At 42.0% G+C, this 13,769-nt stretch overlaps 1 protein-coding gene and 1 pseudogene across 1 annotated transcript; one reads left to right on the forward strand and one right to left on the reverse strand.

Moving 5' to 3' along the window:
• Nucleotides 1-1,305: 1,305 nt before the first annotated feature.
• Nucleotides 1,306-2,187, reverse strand: LOC141134837 (olfactory receptor 5P68-like). The gene has a single exon (XM_073624271.1). It carries the CDS (start codon nucleotides 2,185-2,187, stop codon nucleotides 1,306-1,308), a length of 882 nt encoding a protein of 293 aa, XP_073480372.1.
• A 9,962-nt stretch (nucleotides 2,188-12,149) lies between these two features.
• On the forward strand, nucleotides 12,150-12,975 carry LOC141134276 (olfactory receptor 1468-like; annotated as a pseudogene).
• Nucleotides 12,976-13,769: the final 794 nt, after the last annotated feature.

A 13,769-nucleotide genomic window follows, 5' to 3' on the forward strand; every position in this document is an offset into this window, starting at 1 on the left:
CAAAATATTTTAATATGTAGGGAAGATCAGTACCCCTTTTAAATGTAGTGGTTTTGACCTAAAATAAAAAATAAAAAAGTTGGGTGAAGCGAAAAGGCATCCTGTAGTTTTTCTCATGGTCCTGGCGAGAGGTGAAAAAGGTGAGGGTTAGACTGAGTAGTTTCCCCCAATATGAGGAGAAAATTGTTGTTTTCATTACAATGGTCCATACACAAACATAAAACAGAGGATCCCTGTATGAGTCAACTAATGCCCAGTACACACGAGTGGATTTTCCGTCTGAAAAAACTTGGATGGTTTTTCCGATGGAATTCTGCTCAAGCTTGCCTTGCATACACATGGTCTCACAAAAGTTCTCTGAACTTTCGACCGTCAAGATTGCGGTGATGCACAACATTATGATGAGCCAAGAAAATTAAGTTCAATGCTTCCGAGCATGTGTCAAATTGTTTCCGAGCATGCATAGGAATTTTGCACGTAGGAATGTGTACAGACGATCGCATTTTCAGATAGGAACTTTTCCCAACTGAAAAATTGAGAACATGCTCTCAATCTTTTGCTGGCGGGAATTCCACCAGCAAAAGTCTGATGGAGCATACACACGGTCGCATTTTCCAAACAAAAGCTCTCATCAGTCTTTTGCTGGCCGAATTTCCGATCATGTGTACGGGGCATTAATAGTATTTTGCATATCTAGAAGATCACACGAAGAAAAACCTAGTACACACCACTAGTATTTTTTTGTTTCAACCCCCCCGATTGAATACTTTGGTTAGCGCTCTCAGCCATTGGCTAAGAGTGCTGATCAGGAGCCGGTCGGCTGCTGGTTTTCCAGCATGCTCGAGCAATAGAAGCTTCTGTTGGACCGGCTGCCATACACACGGGCCGAATGTTGCCCGACATTCGGCCCTTGTGTACTAGGCTTAAGGATGATACACACAGAAATGAGACAGTTGAGTTTTAAGCGTCATTAGCAGTGGCTGGCAAGTAAAAAGAGATATTGGGTCCAGTAAGTAGCTAAAAACCCATTCTTAGATCAGGAAATCATAAAGAGGTCACAAAGCAGCCTTTTTAAGAAAAACAAAACACAGTTTAATGGGAGTTTTAAGAGGTACCATGGCATAAAGGTCTGAAGGGTGGAAACCTTTTTTAGGAACCTAATTTGGGCAATTGAACTCTAATACCAATTTAATTTTAAGCATTGCTTCAGTACGCTAGACTTCTAATTTTTGGATACCAGTGCACACCAAGTTCTCTACAATTTTGAACAGATGTATCTTAATAATTTAACTTTTACCAAAGGTTTTAAATAAAACGCCTTTTGTTTATATACAATATCTTTAAATTGTCCTTGATCTCTTTATTCCTCAAGCTGTATATGAGAGGGTTTACAAAGGGAGTAAACACTGTATACAACAAGGACATTATCTTACTGATCGTTTGTGATTGTCCTTCCTTTGGAATTAGGTATGCAGCAATTAGGGTTCCATAAAATAGGAACACAACAGTGAGATGGGAGCTACAAGTGGAAAAGGATTTCAGTCTTCCAGAAAATGAGGATATCTTTAATATTGTTAAAACAATATAAATATATGAAACCACTATCACTAGGAAGGGTAATATTAGCACAGGAACACACAACAAGGTAATTTCCATTTGAACAGTGGATGCATCCGAGCAGGAAAGTTCCACAAGAGGATTGAAATCACAAAATAAATAGTCAATAACATTTGGTCCACAGAATTCTAGTTGACTTACGCCAAGTGTTGTTATTATTACCATAGAACAGCTGATAATCCAGGATGCAAGAACTAACTTAATGCAAAGTGTTTGTTTCATAATGGAGGCATAATGCAGAGGAGAGCAGATGGCTAGATAGCGGTCATAGGACATCACTGTCAGAAGGAAACATTCAAATCCTTCTGTTGTACCAAAGACATACAACTGAGTGAGGCAACCAACATAAGATATGGAGGTTCTCTCATGTAGAACAATATTTAACATGTTAGGAGCAATATCTGTGGTCAGCATGATGTCAGATATAGAGAGTTGGGAGAGGAAGAAGTACATGGGAGAATGAAGGGTCTTGCTGTAATATATCAGTACGATGATTAAACAGTTTCCACAAATTGTCACAATGTATATAATAAGGACTAAGGTGAAGAGCAGCAGATTATATATGGCCATGTTGGTAAATTCCAAAAAGAAGAATGTGGTGACATTACCTTTATGTGTGGTCTGTGTGAAAGCACATGTATGTATTAACCATAGCAGAAAAAATATATTGCAAAATGATTGATAGCAAATAAGGTGAACCTGTGACTTTGAATACCCTTTGAATATAGCTTGGGAAATTAAAAAAAAAACACATTTTTGGTTGATTGAAGTAACCTTGGCTTCATCTTATTTAATAAGCTCGGGGAATGTTTTCTTTCTTTTATTTATTTTTATTTAAATTTTTTATTTTATTTTTAATATAAGAAACATGACATGACCATTGAGCAAGTAGAACTCTGGGCAAATAAAAAATAACATATATACAGTATATACATGATATGTTAAAAAAAAAGCTTTGCAAAACTACATTTACATAGCAAGAAGGGAGTTACTATATACATTGAGCAAAATTATAAAGGAAACACTTTTGTGTTTGCCACTATATTCCATGAGCTGAACTGAAAGATATATATTTTTCTATGTACACAAAAGGCCTATTGTAAATATTGTTCACAAACCTGTCTAAATCTGTGTTAGTGAGCCCTTCTCCTTTGCCGAGATAAACCATCCAACCAGTCAGTATCTGTTAGCCTCACACAGTGCAGCACATCTCCTTCGCATAGAGTTGATCAGGTTGTTGATTGTGGCCTGTGGAATGTTGGTCCATTCCTTTTCAATGGCTTAAAGTTGCTGCATATTGGCAGGAACTGGAACACACTATCGTATACGCCGATCCAGAGCATCCCAAACATGCTCAATGGGTGACATGTCCGATGAGTATGCTGGCCATGCAAGAACTGGGATGTTTTCAGCTTCCAGGAATTGTGTACAGATCCTTGCAACATGGCACCATGCATTATCATGCTGCAGCATGAGGTGATGTTCGTGGATGAATGGCACAACAATGGGCCTCAGAATCTCATCACAATATCTCTGTGCAAAAATGCCATCAATAAAATGCACCTGTGTTCATTGTCCATCATATACGCCTTCCCATACCATAACTCCACCGCCACCATGGGCCACTCCATCCACAACATTGACATCAGCAAACAGCTCACCCACACCACACCATACATGCTGTCTGCCATCTGCCCTGTACAGTAAAAACTGGGATTCACCCGTGAAGAGAACACCTCTCCAAAGTGCCAGACACCATTGAATGTGAGCATTTGCCCACTCAAGTCGGTTACAACGATGAACTGCAGTCAGGTTGAGACCCCGATGAGGATGAAGAGCATGCAGGTGAGCTTCCCTGAGATGGTTTCTGACATGTTGTGCAGAAATTCTTTGGTTATGCAAAACGATTGTTCCTGAGGTCCACTGTTGTGCCATTCATCCACGACCATCACCTCATGTTGCAGCATGATAGTGCACAGCCCCATGTTGCAAGGATCTGTACACATCCCAGTTCTTGCATGGCCAGCATACTCACCGGCCATGTCACCCATTGAGCATGTTTGGGATGCTCTGGATCAGCGTATAAGACAGCGTGTTCTAGTTCCTGCCAATATCCAGCAACTTCCCACAGCCATTGAAGAGGAATGGACCAACATTTCAGAGGCCACAATCAACAACCTGATCAACTCTATGCCAAGGAGATGTGCTGCACAGCGTGAGGCAAATAGTGGTTACACCAGATTCTGACTAGTTTTTGGACCCCCCCGACCCCCTTTTATTGTGGCAAGGCTAAGGTACACCTGTGCAATAATCATGCTGTCTAATCAGCATCTTGATATGCCACACCTGTGAGGTGGATGGATTATCTCAGCAAAGGGGACGTGCTCACTAACAGATTTAGACAGATTTGTAAACAATATTTGAGAGAAATAGGCCTTTTGTGTACATAGAAAAAGTCATAGATCTTTAAGTTCAGCTCATGATATATAGGGGCAAACACAAAAGTGTTGCGTTTATAATTTTGCTCAGTGTATATATCTATATCTATATAGATATAGATATAGATATATATACACTATATATATCTATCTAGATATATAAATATATTAGAAGACCAGTATGCTGGCCTGAGTTTATGGGAGGGGCCCATTGCAGGTAGGGTTCAACCTTTTTTCGTTCATACGCAATGTTGCGATTTATGTTTCCTATCCTGCATCTCTTTCGCTCTTAGCTGCCTCTGAGTTGTTGTCGGTCATGTCCTGTCATCATTCGGCACAGGTGTAGTAGATTCACATGTTCCCTCAGCCTTGCTTGTCATCCCACCCACAAACATACGTTTTCATTTGTAGATCCAAACCTCCGAGCCATTGTTAGTCATTGTCCGATTTCACTCGTTACAGGCTTTGTTGCTCATAGGATTCACAGTCTATGGGGTTGCCATCTCATCCATTTGGAGATGAGCATGTATTGTTTGCACAGGTTCTGTGGCTGATTGAGGTGGTAATTAGACTCACCTGGTGCCTTCTCTGCACTTGATTAGCATGGGGGGGCTGGGTGGTTGGTATGGGTTCGGTTTTAGAGTAAGGAGTGGCATACACTCTCCAACCGATTCATAACGGATTCACTTCATACTTTTTAACCAATTTCTTTTACCCTACTACCGATTCATATCAGATATGTTGCATTACCTACCACAGTCTGATTCGTACCTAGTCGTGTCAGCGGCACAACGGTCGCATCAGATACATCCTGCACCGATTCATTCCACTCACTCTCGTACCCTACAAACGATTCATTGTTATGTCATGCTACTCACTGATTCATATCACTTTCATGCCATACGCATCACTCCGATTCGAGCCTAGTCGCCTCGGCGGCACAATGGTTCGCGTTGATCGTGTCCCAAACATTGATTCGTAGCGGTTCTTACCATGCCCTACAATTTGTTATTCATATTATTTCTACTGACCGATTCGGGTCGCAGCGGCAGCTACATGCATCACAGTCCATTCCAAACCTAGTCGCTCCGGTGGCACAACGGTTCACATCACGGGTATCCCGAACACCAATTCATAGCGGTTCCTATATAAACCTATGATTTATTACTTATGTCATTTCTACTAACCGATTCGTGTCACATTTACATTTGTACACATCACAATCCAATTCAAACCTAGTCGCATCGGCGGCACAACGGTTCGCATCATCAGTATTCCACACAGCAATTCGTAACAGTCCCTATCACAAATCTACGATTCGTTACATATGCTACTTCGCAGTTCATTCCTACATATACATTTCTACTATCCTTTTTCTTTTTCGCCTATCAGTAGGTGACCTTTTCTTGCAATCGCTGCAAGATACACATCTCATCATAACTCCTTGCAATCGTTGCAAGACACGCATCTCATCATAACTCCTTGCAATCGCTGCAAGACACGCATCTCATCACTCCTTGCAATCACTGCAAGATACACATCTCATCAAAACTCCTTGCAATTGCTGCAAGACAAGCATCTCATCATAACTCCTTGCAATCGCTGCAAGACACGCATCTCATCATAACTTCTTGCAATCGCTGCAAGATACACATCTCATCATAACTCCTTGCATTTGCTGCAAAAAACACGCATCTCAGCATATACCCATTTTGCAAGCTCTGTAAAATATGCATCTCAGTACAAACTCCTTGCAATTGCTACAAATACACGCATCTTACCATTTACCCGTTTGCAATCACTGCAAGACATGCATCTCAGTATAAACTCCTTGCAATTGCTGCAAATACACGCATCTTAGTGTTTACCCACTTGTAATCGCAGCATTTACCCATTTTTACAATCACTGCAAAACACGCATCTCAGTATAAACTCCTTGCAATAGCTGCAAAAACACGCATCTCAGCATATACCCATTTGCAATCGCTGCAAACATGCATCTCAACATATACTCCTTGCAATTGCTGCAAGCACACTCAGTGGTGCTCATACAGCCCAATTCATTTTTTAGTGGCACTTAATCGGTCACTCGTCTCCAGAGGCATTCATATGAGCCACTCATCGTTTTCGTCTGTCTTTTCTCCCTCAGGTCAGTCGAGTTCAGGTTCCATCCTGTACCAGGTTGGACGTTATTTCCCAGGTAAAATAAAAAAAAAAACGCTATGTTTGCATCTTCACCAGGGCCAGTCGCATACAAGGGGGACACATAAAAAAGAAAAAAAAGTAAAAAAAAAAAAAAAAGTAAAGAAATCTTGTTGCAATCATGTCACCCCTACTGCAGGTGTTCCCGGTCGACCGAGTTTCGATCATAACCAGGACCTCGCTACTAGAGTGTCAGTCAGGGCCTAGTTCATAGGCTTTTCTATCACATCATTCTGCAGCACCCTTTCACTATACTGTTACTTCACATACATCATTGGACGTGATCTCCAGGCGTTAGTTCTGTCACGTATGTCTAAACATGACACTCTGTTTTCGAAGGGTGACCCTTCACCTCGCAGACAAGGTCGCTTAACAGTAGGCTTGCTGGCAGTGCAAGTGTTAGCAGGCCGAGCACACGTCACCCCCTACAGACCGCAACATTCCTACGTAGGTCGTACCAGATTTCTACTTCTCACCCCGGTACGCCCTGGGGTTCTGGTCTTCAGGTTTGTGCTTGCCACAGACAGGCACCCGAGCTATCGGTTATCTGGCCAGTCACCTCCTGGCCCACCTCGGTCGCCACGCACTCTTCTGAGTTTTCTAAATTTCCACTCTACATAAGTTCTGCACAACAGAATTCTGTCAGCTCCTGTCTATGCCTATCATTCCCTTTTCTGTACTTCTTCCTTTTTCCTCCTCTCTGAGTTTTCTCTTTACCACTCCGCTCTCTATCCTATGGCTATGACTTCTCTTAAATATGAGCACCCAGCCCCCTTTTGTCTTCTGGCAGTGAGGACTTCACACCCGCCCCTCTGTTACCCCCGCAAGCGGCTCAGAGCGCGGCTGCCTGCAGTCCCTCAGGGACTTTCCTGCTACGGCCAGGAAGGCAGAGCTTTTCAGGCTCCTCTTCCCGCCTCCAGCTGGAGCTGGGCCTAACAGGCATCCCTACAATCCATCCACGGGGCCCAGCTGCACTCTTTGGTTTCCCCCTTAGCCACAACAGTTCGGACGTCCAGACCAGAGTCACACCTTTGAAAGTTCCCCCACCCATGGCCCTCCCTGACCTGGTCATGGTCCCGATGACAGCTTCTCCTTCTGCAGGTACACCAGGCTCTGCACCTATCGTCCTCCCCATTCATCTTGTCCCGACCAGCATCGGAGAGGATATATTGGAGGGCAAAGACCTCAATTGGCATCCCTGCTCATCTCCGTCCATGGCTTAGCTGACAACAAATCATACGCCTGGGGGGATGTCTCAGTGGTTGTCAAGTCGAGAGACCCCAGCCTCAGTCGTAAGCTGTCAGCCACTGAGGTTGCCCTGGCCTTCGGGATGTTCAGAGATGTACTTTGTTCAGCTACCCTCAGCAGGAGGGAGGAGCTGGACTTATACCTTCATGCAGTGACAGATCTTGCTTACAAATATGGAGGTTTTGCCTTCTATGACCATTGGTCGTTTTCAGCCAAAGCAGCAGCGAGACTTGCCCACTTCCAGATAAGCTCTGACTGGAGCCTCACAGACACGGAACTCTTTTGTCGCCACTTTCGCCCACAAAGCTGATGTTTTTGCCCAATCCCTCACTTGAACCTGTCACACCAGGCCCAGTGTCACAGGGTTATCCATTATCCGGATGATTTTCTGCTCATCAAACACCTAGACATACCCCCCGGTAGATCTAGACAAGCTAAGAGAGGTCTTCAACAATCTCAATGAACACATAGTGGAAGGCCCAACACATTTCATAAGCTTCTCAGGCATCGTCCTGTATACACACGCCATGCAGCCTAGCCTGCCTTCTGACAAATTAGCTCGTGTTAGGTTGGTCATTCAGGAGTTTACCCGGTCACAGGAATGTACTAAAAGACAGCTGCAGTCCTTGATAGGGATGCTCAATTTTGCTATGAGAACAATTCCTCAAGGGCAGTCGTTCATCTCAAAGCTCTTAGTCTTTCTCGCCCGAGTGCAGGACCCGACCAAGTCCTCAGACTAGACCCAGCAGCAATAGCAGACTTGGCTATGTGGGACGAGTTCCTCTTCAACTGGAATGACATATCAATGTTTTTCCCTCAGTATCAGCTCAGTCGCCCCACAGATGCTGCAGCCTCCACCAGCTTTGCTGCAATTTTTCGCCATCACTGGTTCGCCAGACCTTGGCCCCCCGAAATCTGCCTGATTCCTGGTTTCCCTCGATCTTCGTCATTGTTCGAGCTGTACCCTATCGTGGCAGCAGCCCCAGTCTGGGGCCACATGTGGACAGATCAGACAGAGCTCTTCACCACAGACAACCAGGCTACAGCCGACATCATTAATAAGGGTAGATCCTAGTTGTTTCCCATCATGTCCTTCCTGCGCAGTCTGCTGCAATTGTCACTACATCACCAAATTTAACAGTTACTGTGAGCATATGCCTGGCAAGTGCAATACCGCAGCCGATGCACTGTCCCGCTCCAATTTTGTCTCATTCTTCCAGCAGGAACCCGGAGCCGACCCATCATCCACTCCTGTCTCAACTAACAATGGATTGAAGCCACACCTTGCCAATGCAACCCTGCTCATCAACCACTCACTTGTCCCGGAACCACAGTAGATGACGTCACTCATGTATTAGCCTTTATATCTTATTGCCACACACAGCTGGCTCTCCCTCATACCCCTATCAGGCTGTACCTGGCCGGTATCCAAGCCACTATGTCCTTTATCTTATGGTCTCCAAAACGCAACAAACCAGACCTGGAGTGGATATAAACTTCTTTCAAACCAGCAACGCCTGGTGCCCAGCAACGATCTTTTGACCATCTGCTCTTACACCTACCCAGCCAGCCAGTCTCCAGCCCATTACTGCCTTTTCCGGTCAACCCCCTGAGTGGCAGTCAGTTTATTAACCATGTTAGGGTCCTACTGGTCAACTTAGGCCTAGACCCTGGGTGGTATTCTGGACATTGCTTTGGATCGGCGCAGCCTCAGCCACATCTCAGCACGGAGTACCAGACCATGTGACCAAGAAGCTAGGCAGGTGAAAGTCTGCCTGCTTCAGCAGATATATATTCCAAACCCTCAAGATGGCCCTTTCTCCAAGCTCACTCAATGATGTTAGAGGCAATAAAGATACTTCCCTACCTGGTTATTTTTGGCCCCTTTTCTTGCCATACCTACCAGACGACCAAAAGCCACACCTCAGGTCTATTTATGTTGTAAGTCTTGTCGCGTGTTTATGTGATCCACATTTATCTTGGTCTTAGGGCCATGACCATAAATTAGAAGGCCAGTATGCTGGCCTGAGTTTATGGGAGGGGCCCGGAGGGTATTTAAGCTGACCACTTCCCCTTCCTCTTTGTCAGTTCCAGTGCATAATACCCTCCCTCCCATTCCCCTTTTTACAGCACTTATCAGTAAATTCTCCTCCACAATCATCCATTACTTATCTTGGGTATGGCCCCTTTTCTTGCCATACCTACCAGACGACCAAAAGCCACACCTCAGGTCTATTTATGTTGTAAGTCTTGTCACGTGTTTATGTGATCCACATTTATCTCTGTCTTAGGGCCACGACCATATATATATATATATATATATATATGTATCTAGATATATACATATAGATAGATAGATAGATAGATAGATAGATAGATAGATAGATAGATAGATAGATAGATAGATAGATAGATAGATAGATAGATAGATAGATAGATAGATAGATAGATATAGATAGATAGATATATCTATATATAGATATATATAGTATTTGGCTTTAGGTATACCTTAACGCCATGACAGTAGTGGAAAAATATGCTACACAGTGCAAAGAAAACAGATAGATCAAGGTATAACAATTCTCATTTGTTGTAATGATTACGATTTCACTCAATTAAAGCATTTTAACTTGGTGAATTTAGTCTGAAATTAAAAAAAGTACTTACTCTGTTTACTAATGATCTCTGATGAAAACCCATTGTTTTTGATAATTTACCTTAATTTTAAATAAACCAAAAAAAAAAAAAATGAAAATTAAAGTGTCAATATTAAAAGTGTAACAATATTACATGGATGTCTTTATGAGAGAGTTTTCTACCAGTTTTTCTATTGAGCATGGAATAAAAGCAGAATGTCATCAATGAAAAGAATTAAAAACTAGATAAGCACCTGAACGACCGCAAAATACAGGGATATACAATGTAATACTGACATATAAATATACACACAGGTTGGACTTGATGGACTTGTGTCTTTTTTCAACCTCACCTACTATGTAACTATGTAAAAAAAAAACAAAAAAACAAAGGGAGTGAAAATACTGTCAAATATGTCAAAAAATGTCAACAATTAAATACATAGTTCTGGTTCAACAAATCTTCATAGGAGTTTTTTCTTTTTTCACCAGTGTTTCTATTTAACAGGGAAAAAAATTAGACCTATGAATTCATGAATGGAAAGATAAAATAGGAAGAGAGGGAGAGATAAAATAATAATAAGTATCTGTTATAAGTGTAAAGCATATGATGTGTATCCGTGGATAAGTCCAGTTGACTGAACAGGAAACCTATTTTTCACATAAACATTTATACGTTTCTTTGCAGATTAAAGATTCCATAGAGAGTAAGTAAGATCTCTTTGGGTTTATGTTTGTGACTGTAATAAAAATAGATTTATTTTTTCAAAATACAATACTCCCTACAATACTAGTAAATAATTGCTCAGAAATGATTTAAAGTTAAAGGAAAGCTAGAGTTAGGCTTTAACGCCTAACTTCAGCTTTCCTTTCAGTTTACAGACACTATATTACAAAAAGAGGACACTGGAGGGGGGCACTGGATGGAGACTATGAAGGGGGACACTGGAGGGGGGCACTGAATGGAGACTATGAAGGGGGACACTGGAGGGGGGCACTGGATGGAGACTATGAAGGGGGACACTGGAGGGGGGCACTGGATGGAGACTATGAAGGGGGACACTGGAGGGGGGCACTGGATGGAGACTATGAAGGGGGACACTGGAGGGGGGCACTGAATGGAGACTATGAAGGGGGACACTGGAGGGGGGCACTGTATGGAGACTATGAAGGGGGGCACTCTAGGGGACACTGGGGGGAGACACTGAAGGGGGCCACTCTAGCTGACAAGGGCAAGTAAAAAGAGCACACTTTCGGCATCTGGATGCAATCAGCAGCCATGCTGCTGCTTGATTACATTCAAAAATCTGTGCAGTGGAGCCACGCTAGAACCACCGACTTTACACACTGTTTGCATGTAATCAGCAGCTGGTTAGCTGCTGATTACCTTCATTCAGTAAAATACAAAGTGTCAGCTTCCATTTGAGTGTAAATTCATGGTTGTTGAAGCTACCATGAGTTTACAGGCACAGAAAATGCAAGGTCCTGTCCAGTTGGAAGAAGTGTTGTAGGTCTGTACACCGTACTGACCTGGCAGCAAAAATGTTAAAAGTGGTTGTGTATTAAAGCCACAGGTTCACCTTATCTACTATTAATCATTCTGCAAAGTGAACATACATTTTCCCTATTATGGTTAATACTTATAAATATTATATAAATATTTTCTGCTTCCACACAGACCACAAATAAAGGTAATGTCACCACATTCTTCTTTATGGGATTTAACAGCAAGGCTATATATAATCGGATTCTCTGCACCAGTGAACAGGTTTGCCTTATTTACTATGATTCATTTTGCAACATAAACATACATTTATTTTTTTACTGCTAAAATAATTAAATATTATATTAATAATTTGTTTTCTTATGTCACACAGACCACTCATAAAGGTAATGTCACCACTTTCGTTTTTTGGGATTCAATAGCAATGCTGTATATAATCTGCTACTCTTCATCTTGGTCCTTATTATATACATTGTGACAATATGTGAAAACTTTTTGATAATCATGTTGGCATATTACAGCAAGACCCTTCATTCTCCCATGTACTTTTTTATCTCCCAACTCTCTATATCTGACATCATACTGATCACAGATATTGCTCCTAACATGTTAAATATTGTTCTACATGAGAGGACACCCATATCTTATTTTGGTTGCATTGCTCAATATTATGTCTTTGGTTCAACAGAAGGATTTGAATGGTTCCTTCTGACAGTGATGTCCTATGACCAATATCTAGCCATCTTCTCTCCTCTGCATTATACCTCCATTATGAAACAAACACTTTGCATTAAAATAGTTCTTGCATCCTGGATTTTCAGCTGTTCTATGACATCAATATCAACATCTGGCATAAGTCAACTAGAATTCTGTGGAAAAAATGCTATTGACTATTTATATTGTGATTTAAATCCTCCTGTGGAACTTTCTTGTTCAGATACATCCAGTATTCAAATTGAAGAAACCTTGTTGTGCTTTCATGTGATAGTTTTACCCTTCCTAATGATAGTAGTTTCATATACTTATACTGTTTTAACACTGTTAAAGATACCTTCCATTTCTGGAAGACGGAAATCCTTTTCCACTTGTAGCTCCCATCTCACTGTTGTGTTTATATTTTATGGAACTCTGATTGCTGTGTCTGATTCCAAATGAAGGACAATCACAAACGATCAATAAGATAATGTCCTTGTTGTATACAGTGTTTAATTCCCTTTGTAAACCCTTTCATATATAGCTTGGGGAATAAAGAGATCAAGGACAGTATTAAACTATTGTATAGAAAAAAAAGTTATTTTAACTCAAAACATTTGGTAAAATAGATAATTAAGATATATCTGTTTAAACTTAAAGGGAACATGGGGTGCACTGGTCTCACCGCCATGCAGAAGTGATTGTGGACAAGGAAAAATTACTCCTGCGCTTGTGAGGGTCTGATTTGATTTTGGGAAGAGTAGTATTGTAAACTGTAACGAAGCTAGAAGAGATGGTAATGCTTGTCCCGCTGCCCAGAGAATGACCCCGGGGTGGTCAGGTAGGCTAAGTGGAGAATGATGGATGAAGGGCGCGTGATCAAGCTCACATCAAAACATAGAAAATTTATAAAATTTATTTCAGAGGAAATAAAGAGCAAATAAAAACAGTAGAATAATACCAATACTACGTATCATGCAAACAGGTAACAAAATATAAAAGACATCAAAAAATTAAAAAAGGGGTTAAAAATATATCAAGAGCCCATGTTTAGGCAGGTATTTAGAGTTGGCTAACGCGTTTCGAGGATGACCTCTTCATCAGAGCCTGTTTGAGAACCAGGGTGCAGTCTTTAATCGCCAGTAGGCCAAAGTATGTACATCAACATGATGGCTAGTTGGACAAGACGGCCTGAAATGGAAGATGCGATTTTCTGTGTTCCATACCAGTCCACCATCAAGCGTTCTATGTGATAGGGGTGGAAGTCTCACGAGAGAATGCTGCAGCCGTGTGTATTCGCAGCAGTCACTCTGTCTTAAGTGAGCCCTCACTTAAGACAGAGTGACTGCTGCGAATACACACGGCTGCAGCATTCTCTCGTGAGACTTCCACCCCCCTCCATCCTCCTTTTACTGGACAATACCTTTCCAG

This window comes from Aquarana catesbeiana, linkage group LG03 (assembly GCF_042186555.1).
Source record: "Aquarana catesbeiana isolate 2022-GZ linkage group LG03, ASM4218655v1, whole genome shotgun sequence".
NCBI lineage: Eukaryota > Metazoa > Chordata > Amphibia > Anura > Ranidae > Aquarana > Aquarana catesbeiana.

What these genes read in the sequence shown, in the direction of transcription:
- LOC141134837 (XM_073624271.1), bottom strand. Translation starts at nt 2,187, where the DNA reads ATGGCCATATATAATCTGCTGCTCTTCACCTTAGTCCTTATTATATAC.